The 16,663-nt window shown below is 29.6% G+C and overlaps 3 protein-coding genes across 3 annotated transcripts; 2 read left to right on the top strand and 1 right to left on the bottom strand.

Annotated features, from left to right (window-relative positions):
• Positions 1-519: 519 nt before the first annotated feature.
• LOC123292145 (chitin deacetylase 7) lies at positions 520-7,998 on the top strand. The gene is made up of 8 exons (XM_044872739.1): positions 520-688; positions 3,989-4,116; positions 4,172-4,283; positions 4,344-4,471; positions 5,319-5,521; positions 6,061-6,356; positions 6,868-7,114; positions 7,180-7,998. Exons 1-8 carry the CDS (start codon positions 637-639, stop codon positions 7,481-7,483), a joined length of 1,470 nt encoding a protein of 489 aa, XP_044728674.1. The 5' UTR covers positions 520-636; the 3' UTR covers positions 7,484-7,998.
• Positions 7,999-8,438: 440 nt separating this feature from the next.
• LOC123305548 (NADH dehydrogenase [ubiquinone] 1 subunit C2) lies at positions 8,439-10,035 on the bottom strand. Its single transcript, XM_044887301.1, has 3 exons — positions 9,825-10,035; positions 9,623-9,766; positions 8,439-8,597 (listed from the first exon to the last, which is right to left on the bottom strand). The coding sequence occupies exons 1-3, from the start codon at positions 9,976-9,978 to the stop codon at positions 8,548-8,550; spliced, it is 348 nt and encodes a 115-aa protein (XP_044743236.1). The 5' UTR covers positions 9,979-10,035; the 3' UTR covers positions 8,439-8,547.
• A 2,800-nt stretch (positions 10,036-12,835) lies between these two features.
• Positions 12,836-16,345, top strand: LOC123302751. The gene is made up of 3 exons (XM_044885867.1): positions 12,836-13,036; positions 14,951-15,411; positions 16,162-16,345. The coding sequence occupies exons 1-3, from the start codon at positions 12,932-12,934 to the stop codon at positions 16,343-16,345; spliced, it is 750 nt and encodes a 249-aa protein (XP_044741802.1). The 5' UTR covers positions 12,836-12,931.
• The last annotated feature ends 318 nt before the right edge of the window (positions 16,346-16,663 follow it).

Below are 16,663 nucleotides of genomic sequence, written 5' to 3'. Positions count from 1 at the left end.
TCGTCAGTCACGACCCGATGCTGTTTCCCAGACCGACACTTTCGGTCGCTGATTTCCATTTTTTTTTTTTTTTTTGGAAGTTCTTAAATGGTATTTATACAAACCCAATCGCTAAATATTTTATTATATTTTAAATCAGGATACCTTTAAAAGTCACATTTGCTGGCAAGTCATTATCGAATTTTCGATGGAAAACATTATCTGTATATTACTATGCGCTGTAGAGGAACAAACTGATTATAAACAGTACCTATTTCGAATAACTTGATTTTATTATTTATTATAAATATATAAAAATCATTATTTATAGTTATAAAATTCGAAGTAAAAGTTAAATTTTGAATATTATTAACTGAATTTCACATTTCAACAAATATTATTGTATTAAATTATTATTATATTAAAAATTTTACTGAAATTGATTGAACAGTGTGTAGAAATTACTATTACCACCTTGTTACCACTTCCAAAAGGCATTATAATTATAAGTGGTATACCCAAAGTGGAGGGACTCGGAGACAACTTTTGATTAAGAAGTTTCTCTCTTGGCAGTAATTTGTCGTGCTAAGAACATCAATTATTTATTATTACAAATGAGTGCGTGTTTTATTTAATCAAAAATTATATTCACAAGTAATGGTTAAAAGGACATTACTGGCTATTATAGCCACATTATTTATATTTTCCGGTAAGTATTTATAATATATTTTAGATACTCATATAATTTTCACTTTTTTTTTCATATATGAGCCAAGGCTATGTATATTAATTATCCGGTACTTACAACTATTATTATTATTTATTATATGATATAAATTTTTTTTCGAATTAAAAAATTTATTAAAATTTCGTAATGAATTACTCTGTTTTATAATAAACTTAATGAAGCTAAACAATTGCGTATAACCAGAAGAAAAAAAAGAAAGTTTTTTTTTAAAAACAACATATTTAAACATTTCTAACTTTCACACGAATTTATTAAAAAGTATGTGAAATATGAGGATTGATAAATGAGATTTTTGATAGTTTTTTGTATTCATTATGCTAAAAACTGTGTCCATCGATGGAGTGACTCAAAAGAAAAAATAAATTTTTTTTAAAAATTTTCTACAAAAAGGCATTCTTTATAAAAATAATTGTTTATATAATTATTTACCATAAATGTTTTTGATGAAAAACGAAAATCATTAAAAAAATTTTATTTAATATTTTATAATAACGGATCTACAATTCCCTAGGTCGATAAAATAACATACAAGACTACAGGGTGTTGAAGTTTTGAGGAGATTCCTTAAAATTTATGGGATTTTATAATTTATTAATTTTTAGACTTTTTATTATTCTTCAGTTTGCAAGCTCACATCAAACACAACTTCTATAGTTTGATCAATAACTTATGTATGGCAATCTTAGTTTCACGACAAGCATGTGTTTTTATAAGCGACTTTTGCCCTAAAATTAAAATAGGATTTTTTCTCACCTCCAGCTCCGTGCAGAAAGTGTCAACTTTCTGCCCCAAAATGAAGTTCCCGCTTCCCGCCTCCGTCGAGGAGAAAAATAGTATACACACCACGGGAGCAAGTAAAGAATGTCTCAGATATCATGTTTATTGTCGCCTGAATACTATTATACCATGCATATATGAAATATATCAAAGTATACTAAGTTTAACCCCAAGTTTGTAACGTTTAAAAATATTAATACTACAAACTAAATTTATGTATAGGTATTCATAAAATCCAATTTCCGGCTGCCCGTCTGTGAACACGATAAATCAAAAAAGAAAAGAGATATCAAGTTGAAATTTTTAAAACATGCTTAGGACATAAAAAGTGAGTTTGAATTCGTAAATGAGCAACAAAGGTCAATTGGGTCTTGAGTCCCCATTTTGTTAACTGTTAGAGATAGAACAAAAATTCAAATAAAAAATGTTTCTTATTAAAAAGTAAAAAACTTATTATTAATTGAATTTATATATTTATATTAGGTTTTTGGTGGTTCATACTATAATACATTAAATAATTAAAAAATAATTTTATTATTCGTGTATGACTACAAATTTTTTTGAGTTAAAATAAAAAAACTTGTAATCATACAAAAATAATAAAATTTTATTTTAATTATTTATTGTAAAAAACTTTTCTTTGAAAAATTTTTGGGCAAACATTATTGTTTATCTGTGGTATGGTATAAATTTTAATTTATACGTTACATATATTATGTATGTATTTATTTGTTTATCTTTATAGCATGTACTATATCAACTGAGGAAGTGAGAGGAAAGATACTCTTATTACTGCGTGTATAAGAGTCCAAGCATGGTATTTCAACAATTATAACTCAGTCAATTGTTTGTTTTAACTTGTTTACCTTCTTGTTAAGCCCATCGATGGCCACACTGAATGTAATATTTATGAAGAGATATTAAGTTTAGCCTAAAGTTTGTAACTCACAGAAGTATTGACTGAAGAAATAAAATGTTAACGCCGCTGCCAACCCCCTCCGCCCTTCGACACGCCTGCTTCAAGCAGGCGTACGACCAAACGAATAAATCAGGATACCTACATATAGCCATACCAAGTTTTTGTTTCTACTATTAATATTTCTAACCGTTACCAACTTTAAGTAAGGTATAATATTCTTCTACATCTTCGTTTTATTAATCGATACGGAACTCTAAAAACCACTTAACTGTATTAAGTACGTGTGAATTTCAAACTATGCTACTACGTATTTTTAATTTTATAAATCATTAATTTTGGACCCACCCATTTTTTAGTTTTAATGCACTTCTTACATTAAAATCTTTATGCCGCACTCATTTCAAGGTGAATCAAATAAATATTTTGGAAAGTAATGATTTAGAGAGACTGTAAAAAAATTGTCTCGAAATCGAAAGCAATTTTGTCACTTTTCATTTCTAATTTGCTGTAACAATTATAGCTAGAATAGTTCGTTAACCGTTAAAGACACTTGTTAAAATAAAAGAGTATGCGAAATCTTAATTTGTTCTTAACTTTCAATTAATTTGAAATTGCAATGTTTCATAATCATTAGTCGTTTCATTTAATACTTTTTGAATTTAAAATTGCCTTTTTTAATTAAGTGACATTATATCTTATATTGTTCATTATATTGAACGAGCAAAACATACATTGCGAGTTGCCATGATCTCAAGCGGTCGATTTAAATCTTTGTTAGGGAACATAAACTGGCAAATATAAGGCAAATGTCAAGAGGAGGGATTGAAGAATAGAGGCAATTAATGCAAGAACACTGTGCCTGGTTAAGATTAAGACCAAACAATTGACTGAATTAATTGTTGAAATGCCATGTATAGACAATGTTGATTACGCAATCGTTTGTTCTTTTTACGTCATGTAAGTAAATAAAGATAGCCACTCTTTGATAGTCACACATGCATACATGTCACACACACATAACTTATATTCCCAAATAATATATAATTTGCGCTCTCACGAGTGATGTCAACAGTGATGTTTACGAAAAAATTTTTCTTACAAAAGTTATTATTTTTTAGGAACATTTTATACATTTCTATAATTAACGGTTTACAAGATGGGTCCGTAGGACCCAATTGACCTATGTTGCTCATTTAAAAATTCGACCTCACTTTTTATGTCCTGAGCACGCTTTAATAATTTCAGATTGATATCTTTTTTCGTTTTTGAGTTATCGTGTCGATAGATAGACGGACGGACAACCGAAAATGAACTAATTAGGTGATTTTATGAACACCTATACCAAAATTTTGTGCGTAGCATCAATATTTTTAAGCCTTGCAAACTTGAGACTAAACTGAGTATACCTTGATTCATTTCATATATACCTACATGGTATATTTTTCCATGTAGATTTTCCTTTTCAATTTTGGTCGAATTTCCATTTAGCTTTGCATAACTACTATATTACGCTTAAGCAGTTATTGCGTTGAAAATTAGCAGTAATTGTGAAATTTTACTTGTAGTAACCGCTCAAAATGATCGAAGATCCACAACCACAACATCCAAACCCGAGGACAAAGAATTTCAATGCCCAAATGGTGTAGGGAATGGTAATTTCGCAGATCCTGCAACTTGCAGGCGATTTTATCAGGTAATATTTATAATTTTTAAAAAAATTTTGTAAATATAGTAACAAAAATTTCCAGTGTGTAGATGGATACCCCTACCAAAACCGATGTCCTTCTGGATTGCATTTCGATGACATAAGCAAATTTTGTACATTCAAAGAAGAAGCAAGATGCGGTCCAATTCCAACAAGTAATTTATTATAAATCGTTTAAAAGTTTGAAATATTAAAATTTGTTTTTCGTTTATTAGCTATAGCTCCAGTTACAGAGCCCATTTTAGATTTAGCTACAAAATGTGATCTATCTAATTGTGAATTGCCATATTGTTTTTGTTCAAAAGATGGAACACTTATTCCAGGTGGTTTAGATCCTGAGAATGTAAGTTTTTTAAATTTAAATATAAATCATATAATCTAAGGAAGCACTTAGAGAGATCTTTGTATGAAGGACAAAGATTTGAGAGACTGTGTCAAGGAGGCGTCCTTCATGAAGCGTAAACCTATTTTCAGATTTAAAAGCGTGTATGGGGCTTGATTACATACATGACACTACTACGATATGATACTAAATAGACACATTATTCTTCCCTAAATATATTTTTATCATTCATCACAAACATAAACTATTTTACTACCATTTTCGAGACTTTTTCAAAAAGAATAAGGGATGTATTTCGGAAGGAAGTAGAAGTGTATAAATGAATTCTAAATCCCAAAAGATATCCTTAGAGATTAGTCGATTAATCCCTCTAACTAACTATAGAGGAATCCTTCGCTTTCATTTCTGAAAATATTCTTATAGTTGAGGATGTGATCTACAAAACATTCTCTTAAATTTCGGTAATTGATAAAGCGAGGTTCCAAAATATAAACTAGCCCAGAGCTAACAGTAAAATAATAGAATCGAATCTCAATTATCAGTCACAAAATTTTTAGGATCTTGCACAACTTCAAGTACTTATGCTGCATCACTCAAATATTGAGCAGTAAGTTTTAAGCAATCAGCCTACGATCAATCACGAGCACATCATACATTATTGCCTAGTTTTGGGTGTAGGTGGCCAAATGACTGATATATAATCGTTTTACACCTTTTAAACGCACACACGGAGCCAGAAATTTTTGACTATGTGCGGTCTCCAATAAGGTGTCATATACCGGTTCAATTTACCTCATCCGACATTCACTTCTAAAAATATCTTACCATAATTATTAATTTCTTTTAGACTCCTCAAATGATCCTTTTAACTTTCGATGGTGCTGTTAATTTGAATAATTTTGAACATTATAAAAAAGTATTCGCAAAACGACAAAATCCAAATGGATGTGATATTAAAGGTACCTTTTTCGTTGCACATGAATACAGTAACTACAATATGATTCAAACACTTGCTGGTGAAGGACACGAAATGGCTACAGAAACAATTTCGTATGTATAATGTTTTTTTGCAACGATAGCTTAATAAATATGTACTTAAATTAAAAATTATCCAAATTGGAATGTAATTTTTTCTCGGCAAAATTATTTAGTATAATGTTATCTTATTTTAAATATGCGTGAAGACAATTCTAGAACTTCGTTCTGTTAAAACATTTGATTTTCATTTTACTATGGAAAAATTTTTTAATTCCCCAATAAGAAAGAGGCGGATTTATCTTAATCTTGCGAGGGTTACTGAAGATATGGCAGTAATGAAAATTCAATTTGGCGACCACCAGACGCCATATTGTGAAAAAGAAAATATAATAAAAGTCGAGGAACTATGTTAGAGTATTTTTTTCAATTTATATTTTCGATTTGTTTTTTTAATTCGTAGATTTTACTTATTTAATTTTTTCTAAGCGTGTAAAAAATGTTTCGTCTAAAAATGTATTAAGCTGTTTTTAAAACAAAATAATTTTGCAGACAAAAAAAAATGCTCCTTTTCTGTTAAATGTTTGATATACAAAAATTATTTTTTAACATAGTTTACAACAAGGGCTTCAAGATAAAGGTTACGAAGAATGGGTTGGTGAAATGATTGGAATGCGAGAAATTTTAAGACATTTTGCAAATATTTCAAAAGATCATGTTGTGGGTATGCGAGCACCATTCTTGAAACCAGGACGAAATACGCAATACAAAGTTTTAGAAGATTTTGGATACATTTATGATAGTTCAATTGGAGTACCCGCATTACCAATTCCAGTTTGGCCATACACTTTAGATTATAAAATTCCACACGAATGTAAAAGTGGAACATGCCCATCTAGATCTTTCCCTGGTGAGCCTAAATAATTATTTAATATATTTCTAGATACATTTAAATGGTCATATAAAAAAAATGTTGGTGTCGTAGAAGTCTGCTAAATAAATTTTTTCTAGATTATAAATTGTTTTCTGTGCTATTCATTAACTAGAAAACAACTAATGCACATTTAATTTGACAACAAAGTTTGATGTATTAATCAAGAAACAATGGTGAATAACTTGTATCTATCTGTATAATTTTTTTTTACTTGCTACACCATTTTACTTTTTTTTTAAATTTAATTTATCGGAATTTGTTATCAAATGTATATGGTATGAATAGTGAAATAATTACCCACAGGCCATAGTAAATCAGATATAGTCTAGTCGTCTAGTGGTTAAGACGCTCGAAAATGAAACTTCTGTGGCTTGTTTGATGGCGTAATTTTTTTCACTATTATTTGTTTAACTTTCGAAATCCATGCTATTTTTAATATTCGAATGAGGGTAAATGACCTCATATACAAAGTATGTTTTTTGATTAGGTGTTTGGGAGGTACCGTTAAATGCTCATTATGTCGAAGATTATGAAGGCGGCCATTGTCCCTATTTAGATCAATGTGTCTTACATAATCATGATCCACAGGAAGTATTTGAATGGTTACGAGAAGATTTCAGTCGATATTATGATCAAAATCGAGCACCATACATGATGCCATTCCATACAAATTGGTTCTCAATTAGAGATTTAGAATTAGGTCTATACAAATTTTTAGATTGGGCAACCACTTTGTAAGTACATTTAAATAATTTCAAAATTTTACAAATATATATTATAATTTTGAATCTTTTTTTAGGCCTGACGTATATTTTGTAACTATTACACAAGCGTTAACATGGATGACTGACCCAAAAACTGTAAATCAATTAAATAATTATGAACCGTGGGATTGTAAGAAACGGAAGGAGAATTTACCACAACCCGGTTGTTCAAATGCAAATAAATGTGCTTTAAATTTCCATCCACCATCTTTAAATTTCACTGATACACGATATCTTGAAACATGTAGGGATTGTCCTAGACAGTATCCATGGGTGGGTGATGCTGAAGGTACCGGCATTCCAAGCAAAGACAATTATGTTCCAGATAATGTTAAATAAAGACTTAAATTTTGTAATTTTAAAATAATAAATTAAATAATTTTGCCATTATAAAGTAAGTTTCATAATTTTACGACACTACTTTAGGGATATATTCTTTAACACAAAAAGGTTCATATAGAGGGACATATACCATAAATTAATTTAACAAAATAATCAAGAATTTCAATTTTTTGAGCTGAAAATTTTCTATGAAAGTACGCACCGATCCGAGTAGGGTGTAATTAACTACACTCCATCAAAGATCGACAAAAAACACTTCGCAAATATTTCTTGATAATGTGCACTTTTTGACAAATTTCCGGTAATCAATTTTATCTGAGATAATTTTCAATTAAGAGCGTTTAGAAGTATTATTCGATAGAAGTAATATTAAATTTGTGAGAGACCGCTCTGAAGAATGGCGAGGTAACCTTTAATACTTAAATAATATTTTTATTTTATGTTAAAAAACGTATTCTTAAAATAGTGCCGTGCATTTTTGAAACACCATATTTTCAAATTTTGTTTTTTTTTTTATTGTTAATAAAAAATTTCTTTTAAAATTTTCTGTACTCTTGTTCTTCTTAAAGGTATAGAGAGCTGATGGGTAAATATGTAATAGACCCTCAAAATTGTGAAATTCAAAAGAAGACAAACGAAACAAAGTATATCTGCATGAAAAATCATAATTGTGCATACTTTCAACAGAAATTTTAACTTTTCCCAAATTACTACACAACAATGAAATCAAAATCGAATGCAGTCATTGTAAAAACTTCAAATTATTCTATCAGGGTACTAGAAATATTTCATAACAGTTAGAAGACGTTTCAATTTAAATTTATGATAATAGCTTAACTTATTGCCTCCTTTAGTTCCTTGAATGATGATAAAACTTATTTATAAATAATAGTTCTATTACCGCCAGCTCCCTAACTATAATCATAAATACTTCAATGATATCAACAAAGTATAAATTGTATATTTCAATTAATTTATTTTATATATACAATCTTATAATGATAAATTAACAAGGAATTGATTATACGCTGCAAAACTTCTACGAAAATTTTTTTAAATGTCTATCGTATTGGGATCCATGGTTGTAGAATATCAGCAAATTTTTTCCGTTCTAAACAAACATATAAAATTTTAGTTAAAACTAAATAGATTATTAGTTACGTATATAAATGATACGAAAAGTAGTAGAACTGTAAAAGTTATCAATAATAACCACAAGCGCACAAGGAGGTAAGACTTGAATTTAGGCTTACGTTTGGTCGAACTACAATTATGAAGAGGGAAACAAAGGGTAAAATTCTTATTTATTAATAATACCTAAACAATTGAAACAACACAAGATACAATATTAACGACCGTCAAACCGAGGGTTAGTTAACTTGACAAAAAAAAAATTTTTGTAGTCTTAAAGGAATTGAAAAATATTCAAATTTATGCAAAATTTATGAATATTTTAAAAATATTCAATTTTTATGAAATTCAATGCCGTTTAGCCTTTGTCACTAATTATAGTTTCGGAGGCTTTAAGCATCTGTAATATAATCACAAACGAAACACAGATCATGCCGTCTCAACATTTTATTAAATCTCCTTTTAAACATTCATTAAGATTTACAGGTAATAATGACAAAATTTATCTACTCAATCGCTCATTGTACGATTTTTTATTTAAATTTATGCAAATAAACTTGTTCAATTTGTTTTTAAGAACACAAAGTATACCCAGTTTATTAATAAATCATTGTACCAAAAATAATGCGGTGTTCAGCTTATTTTTTGCCTCTTATATACTAAATAATGGTAGAATTTTTAAGACAAAGAAAAAAGAATAAATAATTGTTGGCTGTCCTCGTACGATCATTTACTTTACCCAATCGATTATTTTAATAATTATTTTACTCGATCGATTAGAGCTATATTTAGTATTGAACAACTTTAAGCACCTTAAACCTAAATAAAAAATTCATTGTCCTGTTTATTTTTATAACTGTTAAATTTTAAAATACTTTAAGCTGCAGGTGTCACGAGATAATTTTAGGCACTAATTTGAATATATTTGCCTTTTTCAATTTAGAAGCTTTTTTCTAAAATTGACCTTAATTACTCACTCAGTTTATATATATATTAGCTACTAACCAGGTGCAGGGAAATCTTCAGGATGTAACTCAATATAATGGCGTAAAACCGCATCCCTTTCAGACAAATATTCATTACGTTTTTGATCGACTATTTTTCCTAGAACAACTCCTATTGTCGAAGCCAAAACATGTTTTTGAACACCTATAAAAATAATAATCAATGAGTTTTAAAAATATTTAATCAAATCTCATATACGTACCGCTGAAAACGGGTCGCCTACTGCCCCAATTAACATAACATACACATCCAAAACCTAATGCCCCACATATTATTGGAACAATTTTATCTGAAAGAAAGGAAGGAATTCGATTTGGATCTGGCGTTAATAATTCTACTGGACTTTTTCCTGCCATTGTCCGTAAATTTTTTTGACAGAAATTCCTTTTCTATCCAAATAAAAATTACGTAAACTATTTTCCCCTAAATGTTTATTTATATTGGTAAAACTGCGAAATTCAAAAGCAGTGTTAATAAGAGCTCCGTATAGTTAGCAGGTAAAATTGTTATTTTTCACTCAAACTATTTCCATTCATTTGGGAATCGTTTGGGAGGATTTGGGAATATAATTTTAGAATTTGGGAATTATTAGTTTTCCTGTAATTAATGATTCTTTTTTCAGCGTATAGTTAGCAGGTAGGAAATTAAATCCATTTAATTTTTATGTTATTCGAAACGAAATCATTTGGGAATTACGATAAACACGGTTTCAGAGTTTGGGAATGTATAATTAATTAATTACACCTATTTTTTAGTTAATTGATAGGTTATGTTAATTAACCGTACATTAATTGTTATATAGCAGTATGGCGCCAATATTCAAATATTACTGAATAATTTATTTTATAATTTATGTAAGTGTTAAGTTTTATTTTGCCTTAAAACTGTTCTTATTCAATTGGAAATCGTTTGGGAAGATTTAGGAATATAATTTTATTATTTAGGACTGATTAGTTTTCATTTAATTAATTAGTTTTTCAAAGCGTATACTTAGAAGGTAAAAAATTAAATTCTCACCATTTTTACGTTATTTGATAATAATTTACATGGAGACTAATCTAATTAATTTGGGAATCATATTAATCACGGTTCCATCATTTGGGAAAGTATAATTAATTTATTAATTACATTTATTTTTTAGTTGATTTTTTTGTGGTTATATTAATGGCGGCAATATTCAAATGTTACTTCATTGACAATAATTTTGTATTTTTAATTTATGTAAATGTTAAGCTTTATTTTTCATTAAAACTATTCTTATTCAATTGGGAATCGTTTGGGAAGATTTAGGAATATAATTTTATTATTTAGGACTGATTAGTTTTCATGTAATTAATTAGTTTTTCAAAGCGTATACTTAGAAGGTATAAAATTAAATGTTCGCCATTTTTACTTTATTTGATAATAGTTTACATGGAGACTAATCTAATTAATTTGGGAATCACATTAAACACGGTTTCATCATTTGGGACACTAAAATTATTTAATTAATTACATTTATTTTTTAGTTAATTTTTTGTGGTTATATTAATGGCGGCAATATTAAAATGTTACTTCATTGACAATAATTTTGTTTTTTTAATTTATGTAAATGTTTATTTGACATTAAAACTCTTTTTATTTAATCGGGAAATTTTCAAACATTTGAATATTGCCGCTATTAATATAACCACAAAAAAATCAACTAAAAAATAAATGTAATTAATAAATTAATTATACTTTCCCAAATGATGAAACCGTGATTAATATGATTCCCAAATTAATTAGATTAGTCTCCATGTAAATTATTATCAAATAACGTAAAAATGGTGAAAATTTAATTTTATACCTTCTAAGTATACGCTTTGAAAAACTAATTAATTACATGAAAACTAATCAGTCCTAAATAATAAAATTATATTCCTAAATCTTCCCAAACGATTCCCAATTGAATAAGAATAGTTTTAATGAAAAATAAAGCTTAACATTTACATAAATTAAAAATACAAAATTATTGTCAATGAAGTAACATTTGAATATTGCCGCCATTAATATAACCACAAAAAAATCAACTAAAAAATAAATGTAATTAATAAATTAATTATACTTTCCCAAATGATGAAACCGTGATTAATATGATTCCCAAATTAATTAGATTAGTCTCCATGTAAATTATTATCAAATAACGTAAAAATGGTTAGAATTTAATTTTTTACCTTCTAAGTATACGCTTTGAAAAACTAATTAATTAAATGAAAACTTATCAGTCCTAAATAATAAAATTATATTCCTAAATCTTCCCAAACGATTTCCAATTGAATAAGAACAGTTTTAAGGCAAAATAAAACTTAACATTTACATAAATTATAAAATAAATTATTCAGTAATATTTGAATATTGGCGCCATACTGCTATATAACAATTAATGTACGGTTAATTAACATAACCTATCAATTAACTAAAAAATAGGTGTAATTAATTAATTATACATTCCCAAACTCTGAAACCGTGTTTATCGTAATTCCCAAATGATTTCGTTTCGAATAACATAAAAATTAAATGGATTTAATTTCCTACCTGCTAACTATACGCTGAAAAAAGAATCATTAATTACAGGAAAACTAATAATTCCCAAATTCTAAAATTATATTTCCAAATCCTCCCAAACGATTCCCAAATGAATGGAAATAGTTTGAGTGAAAAATAACAATTTTACCTGCTAACTATACGGAGCTAACTAACAACACTCTTTATCCTCCATCTTAGGTTATCATTCCATACACACTTATTGTATAAGGATGCTTTCCAAAGTTTACACAACAGTGCACACAAATACACTGCACACACTGTGCAGAGCGAGCGAGTGAGCGAATTTATTATTTCTAACAAATAGTATACACTGTATACAATTATTAATTAACATTATGACGTTACACGACCTTTACGAATATTTTTTGTCGTGCGTTTTCGTTTCTCTTTCGAAAAGTTCTTTTAAAATTTCCTGTAACTTTAAAATTATTATGAAAAAATAAAAAATAAGAAACAGTTTTGTTATAAAACTTATAAATGATCTTTTTTTTATGTCGCTTTGTGTGTCGTCCTTTGAAAGCTGTAAATAAATTATATTCCCCAAAATTTTGTATGAAATTTAGCATGTCTAATTTAAATTATTAATTTGTTTTAAGGACGCCCGATGATGTTTTGATCATAAATGCAACAACGCCAGAAGAAATATTAAAAATCGATTTTTTTGATTATTCAAAAAAAACAATAATTTGTGTTGGAGGTATTCTATCATGGAATACAAGCACTATCGTAGATTATTATAAAATGATGGCTACAATCTATTTAAATTCAAAAAATTATAATTATATTATTTTATTTCATGATTATTATTGCTCGGTTCAGCCGCTAGCACCAACTTGCCCCCATTTAGTATGTATCTACTTATTTTTTTTTTTCTAAAAGAGAAAATCCCATTAAAATTAAGGTCCAATGTTAAATATGACAAAATTGCTATCAGAAAACAAAAATGCCTTGCTATAGAAGAAACGTAGCTCTTTTTGTTTACGGCTATTACAAAATTAAATGGGAAAGTTCTTGATCTTAAAAAAAACCTATCGATTGACTTCTGGTAAGTCCGATTTGGATGCATGGGGGCCGAGAAAACTTGATAAAATAAGCGAAAATAGTCGTTTTAACATTTGCTTATAGGTTAGGTTAGAGTGGCTGTCCTGGGGTGGGACACACTTAGACCATAGGGTCCGTTGTGATACCGTAAATGGGTTGGCCCATCCTCGGCCACTACTCCATGAACCATTTGGAGCTGTTTAAGAACAGCAGGAGGGCTTTGACGTCGATTGACTTTAGGTCGGAGAGGTCGTCAAAGAGAGGCTGGCTCAACTAAGCACATCTCCTCATGACAAGAGCAGGGCAGTGACAGAGAAGATGAGACATTGTCTCCTCCTCGTCATCACTGTGACAGCTCCTGCAGTAATCGTGATACACTGCCAGGCCTAAGCGTTCAGCATGCTTGCCGCGATAGCCGCAACAACTTTGCGAACAGAGGCCCTTGGAAGTGATATGAGAACTTCGGAACGCCTGCAATTGTACTCAGACCATATCTGTCTTGTAGTACCACAAGTACGTTCTTCCCTCCATCTAAGATTGGCCTTTATCAGAATATCCTCTTTCAGGAGTAACTTGCAGTTCGCAAATGGAATTCCCGGGTATTTATTGATGCTTGTGTCCGGCAGCATCATGCCATTTCTGGCAAGCTCGTCGGCTTCGCAATTTCCTGGAATGTCCCTGTGTCCCGGTACCCATACCAGGTCTACATTCATTCGTTCCGCCCGCTCATTTAAGGACATACGGCAGTCCTATGCTACCTTTGACGTTAGATAGATTGAGCTGAAGGATTTTAGAGCTGCTTGGCTGTCGGTGAAGATTGTAATGTCCCTGCACCTAAGGGTGTTCCGTCTTAGACATTCACAAACCTCGTGAATAGCCATCACTTCCGCTTGATACACACTACAGTGATACGGCAGCCGAAATGATAGACGCAGATCAAGATCTTCAGAAAAGATCCCATAACCTACCTTCTTCTCTAACTTAGATTCGTCAGTGTAGAAAACAACGCCCTTTGGCTTAACTTGTTTCTCCTCGCAATCCTGTCTGGAAGCGATCTTTACTGAGGACCTGTTCATTTGCTTATAACCTTTTTTCTTTTTCGATTTTCTTGTTGATATTTGGTGAAGTTATGAGTAAAAGGATCACAAATCTTCAGTTTTTTTTTAGCAAATAATTTAGGAAGTTTTTCGAAATATCGTATTTTTTCGAAAAAAGACACCTTTCGTGAAAACTTTCCCTTTGATCGAGGGATTATGGTAGAGCAGTTTTTCGGAGCTTAATTTCTTCATCTAGACTTCTTCGTTCATGATATTTTAGCAGCAAGTGAAATTTTTTAATTTTTGTTGATGTATTGGTTAACTTAGCCATTGATTAGCCGTAAACAAAAAACGCTCTGTTTCTTGGCTTGTTTCCTTCTATAACAACGTATTTTTTGTTTTCTGATAGCAATTTGGGTCAAAAATTGAAAATCCGTGAAATTTTTTTCAGGTTTTAGCGATTATAACTCTAAAGGATTAGTTTTTGATGGTACCTAAATATTGTAGATTAAATTTGCTACAATATAAGACCATAACTGTCTCTGTAGACCCAATAGTTTCCGAGATAAAGTCTTTCAAAGTTTATCATTTTTTCGAACTTCGCTATTTTTTGCATGATCCTTTTTGTTCAATCTAGGAAAAACTTGAGAAATTCTACAATTATTAATTATATTATTCGCAGATTGGTAAAGTGTTTGGACCTGGAATCGATAAACTTGTTTCGCTGGGTTTACCGGCGGAAAATTTAGAATTTGCGGGCCAATCAGCCGGAGCCCATATAGTTGCGTCCGTAATTGAAAATATGGTAACACCTGTAAAACTATTAATTGGATTCGATCCAGGATGTGCACTTACAGATTTTCGACGTGGTCTTGCTCAATTCACTATAGCTCTACGAAGTGATTCCACTAACAGTGGAAATATTAATTGGAATGCCGATTTAGAGTTGATAGTAAATGGTGGAATACGCTATCAACCGGGATGCGAAGAACTTGAGTCTCAAATGAGTTGCAGTCATTTATTCGTTGAGCCTGTTTGGAAGAGTATATTTGAAAATCAAGGTCAAGGATTATTTTATGGCGTTCGATGTAATGAAATTGAATGCGATTATAGTGATATTAAGGAGATTATTCCAAATTTAAGGTATTCTGAAAAATAATTCTTAGTATCAACCGATATGAGGTTGTCTCAACCTCATCGCGAAATCAAATATGGCGAATGGGGCCACGAATGTGATACAACTATCGTAAGGGGTTGAGTGGTGAAGTTGACACAACCACATTATTTGTTTGTATGAAACTAGTATACTGTCTAACAAATTTCAAATATTGTTGTTTTAAAATGCAACATAGTTTTAAACAATCTTTTTTTGATTGGTTCTACTACTTATACATATTATAACAAAATAGTGATGTGATTGGCACAATCACATGAGCAGATTTATTAGGTTTATTTAAAATTAAAATTAGATTACTTCGAGCCGCACTTGAAAAAGCGACCTATGAATGAATTATTATTGATTATAGTGTCTAAAGTCCATTTATTTCGACAATCTTCATGTAGTTGAGCCAATCACATATAGACTAAATATGACAGATATGTGTTCGTAGTAAGCAAATAATATATTTAAAGCAAACGTTAAGATTTGTTCTTTTAATTCGTTTATTTTCGCTTCTTTACACGATTATATATTCCAACTAAGTACAATTTTATTTTCCCTCAAAATAAAATGCATGACTTTCAACTAAAATCAATCTCTTCTATAGAAGTAATGATTTTGTTTATTTAACTTCAATGATTTTGTATCAATGAAATCCTATTTTAATTTTCTTAGTATAAATTTAATCATCTTAGTATAAATTATTCATTAATAATCTGGAATTTATCTTTCAGAGAAAAAGGAACATATTATTTCAAAACATCAGATTCATATCCATTTGGTTTAGGATTAGATGGAATCAAGAATATAACACCTACGAAAAATAGCACTTTCAAATTTGACTGGGAATTCGCTTCAATATTTATGAAGCATACTCAAGAATCTTGGCTTTCGCAACTCATATTTCACTTTGATTAATCGACTCAAGCATCCTTACACGATAAAGAGTGAATTTTTGATATACTCAAGTTGGTTAAATATCGAAAACTTTTTAATTACGAAAATAAGTTAATCTTTATAACAACCTCTGCTAAACCCCCTCCCCCTAAAATTTTCAGAATTGATTAAAACTTAGTCCAACTTCATATTTAAAAAAAATCAAGCTTTTTATTTAAAATTTCCTTGGTGCTCGTTCATCATTCTTAAAAGCCTATAATTTTAAAAATTTGTTCCCGTCGTACAATACAATAAGTACATAACATGTTGAAATAAAAAAAAAAAAACTAAAAATAATAA

Source organism: Chrysoperla carnea, chromosome 1, assembly GCF_905475395.1.
Source record: "Chrysoperla carnea chromosome 1, inChrCarn1.1, whole genome shotgun sequence".
NCBI classification, from domain to species: Eukaryota; Metazoa; Arthropoda; class Insecta; order Neuroptera; family Chrysopidae; genus Chrysoperla; species Chrysoperla carnea.
Note: the sequence above shows the minus strand (reverse complement) of the source record. Positions and strands in the feature narration are given on the sequence as shown.

What these genes read in the sequence shown, in the direction of transcription:
- LOC123302751 (XM_044885867.1), top strand. Translation starts at nt 12,932, where the DNA reads ATGATGGCTACAATCTATTTAAATTCAAAAAATTATAATTATATTATT. An exon ending in CACCAACTTGCCCCCATTTA is followed by an intron (nt 13,037 to 14,950) that starts GTATGTATCTAC and finishes TATTATTCGCAG; the next exon opens with ATTGGTAAAGTGTTTGGACC. An exon ending in GAGATTATTCCAAATTTAAG is followed by an intron (nt 15,412 to 16,161) that starts GTATTCTGAAAA and finishes TTTATCTTTCAG; the next exon opens with AGAAAAAGGAACATATTATT.
- LOC123305548 (XM_044887301.1), bottom strand. Translation starts at nt 9,978, where the DNA reads ATGGCAGGAAAAAGTCCAGTAGAATTATTAACGCCAGATCCAAATCGA. An exon ending in TAGGCGACCCGTTTTCAGCG is followed by an intron (nt 9,767 to 9,824) that starts GTACGTATATGA and finishes TTATTTTTATAG; the next exon opens with GTGTTCAAAAACATGTTTTG. An exon ending in TGAAGATTTCCCTGCACCTG is followed by an intron (nt 8,598 to 9,622) that starts GTTAGTAGCTAA and finishes ATGTTTGTTTAG; the next exon opens with AACGGAAAAAATTTGCTGAT.
- LOC123292145 (XM_044872739.1), top strand. Translation starts at nt 637, where the DNA reads ATGGTTAAAAGGACATTACTGGCTATTATAGCCACATTATTTATATTT. An exon ending in CACATTATTTATATTTTCCG is followed by an intron (nt 689 to 3,988) that starts GTAAGTATTTAT and finishes TTTTACTTGTAG; the next exon opens with TAACCGCTCAAAATGATCGA. An exon ending in ATGGCTACAGAAACAATTTC is followed by an intron (nt 5,522 to 6,060) that starts GTATGTATAATG and finishes TTTTTAACATAG; the next exon opens with TTTACAACAAGGGCTTCAAG.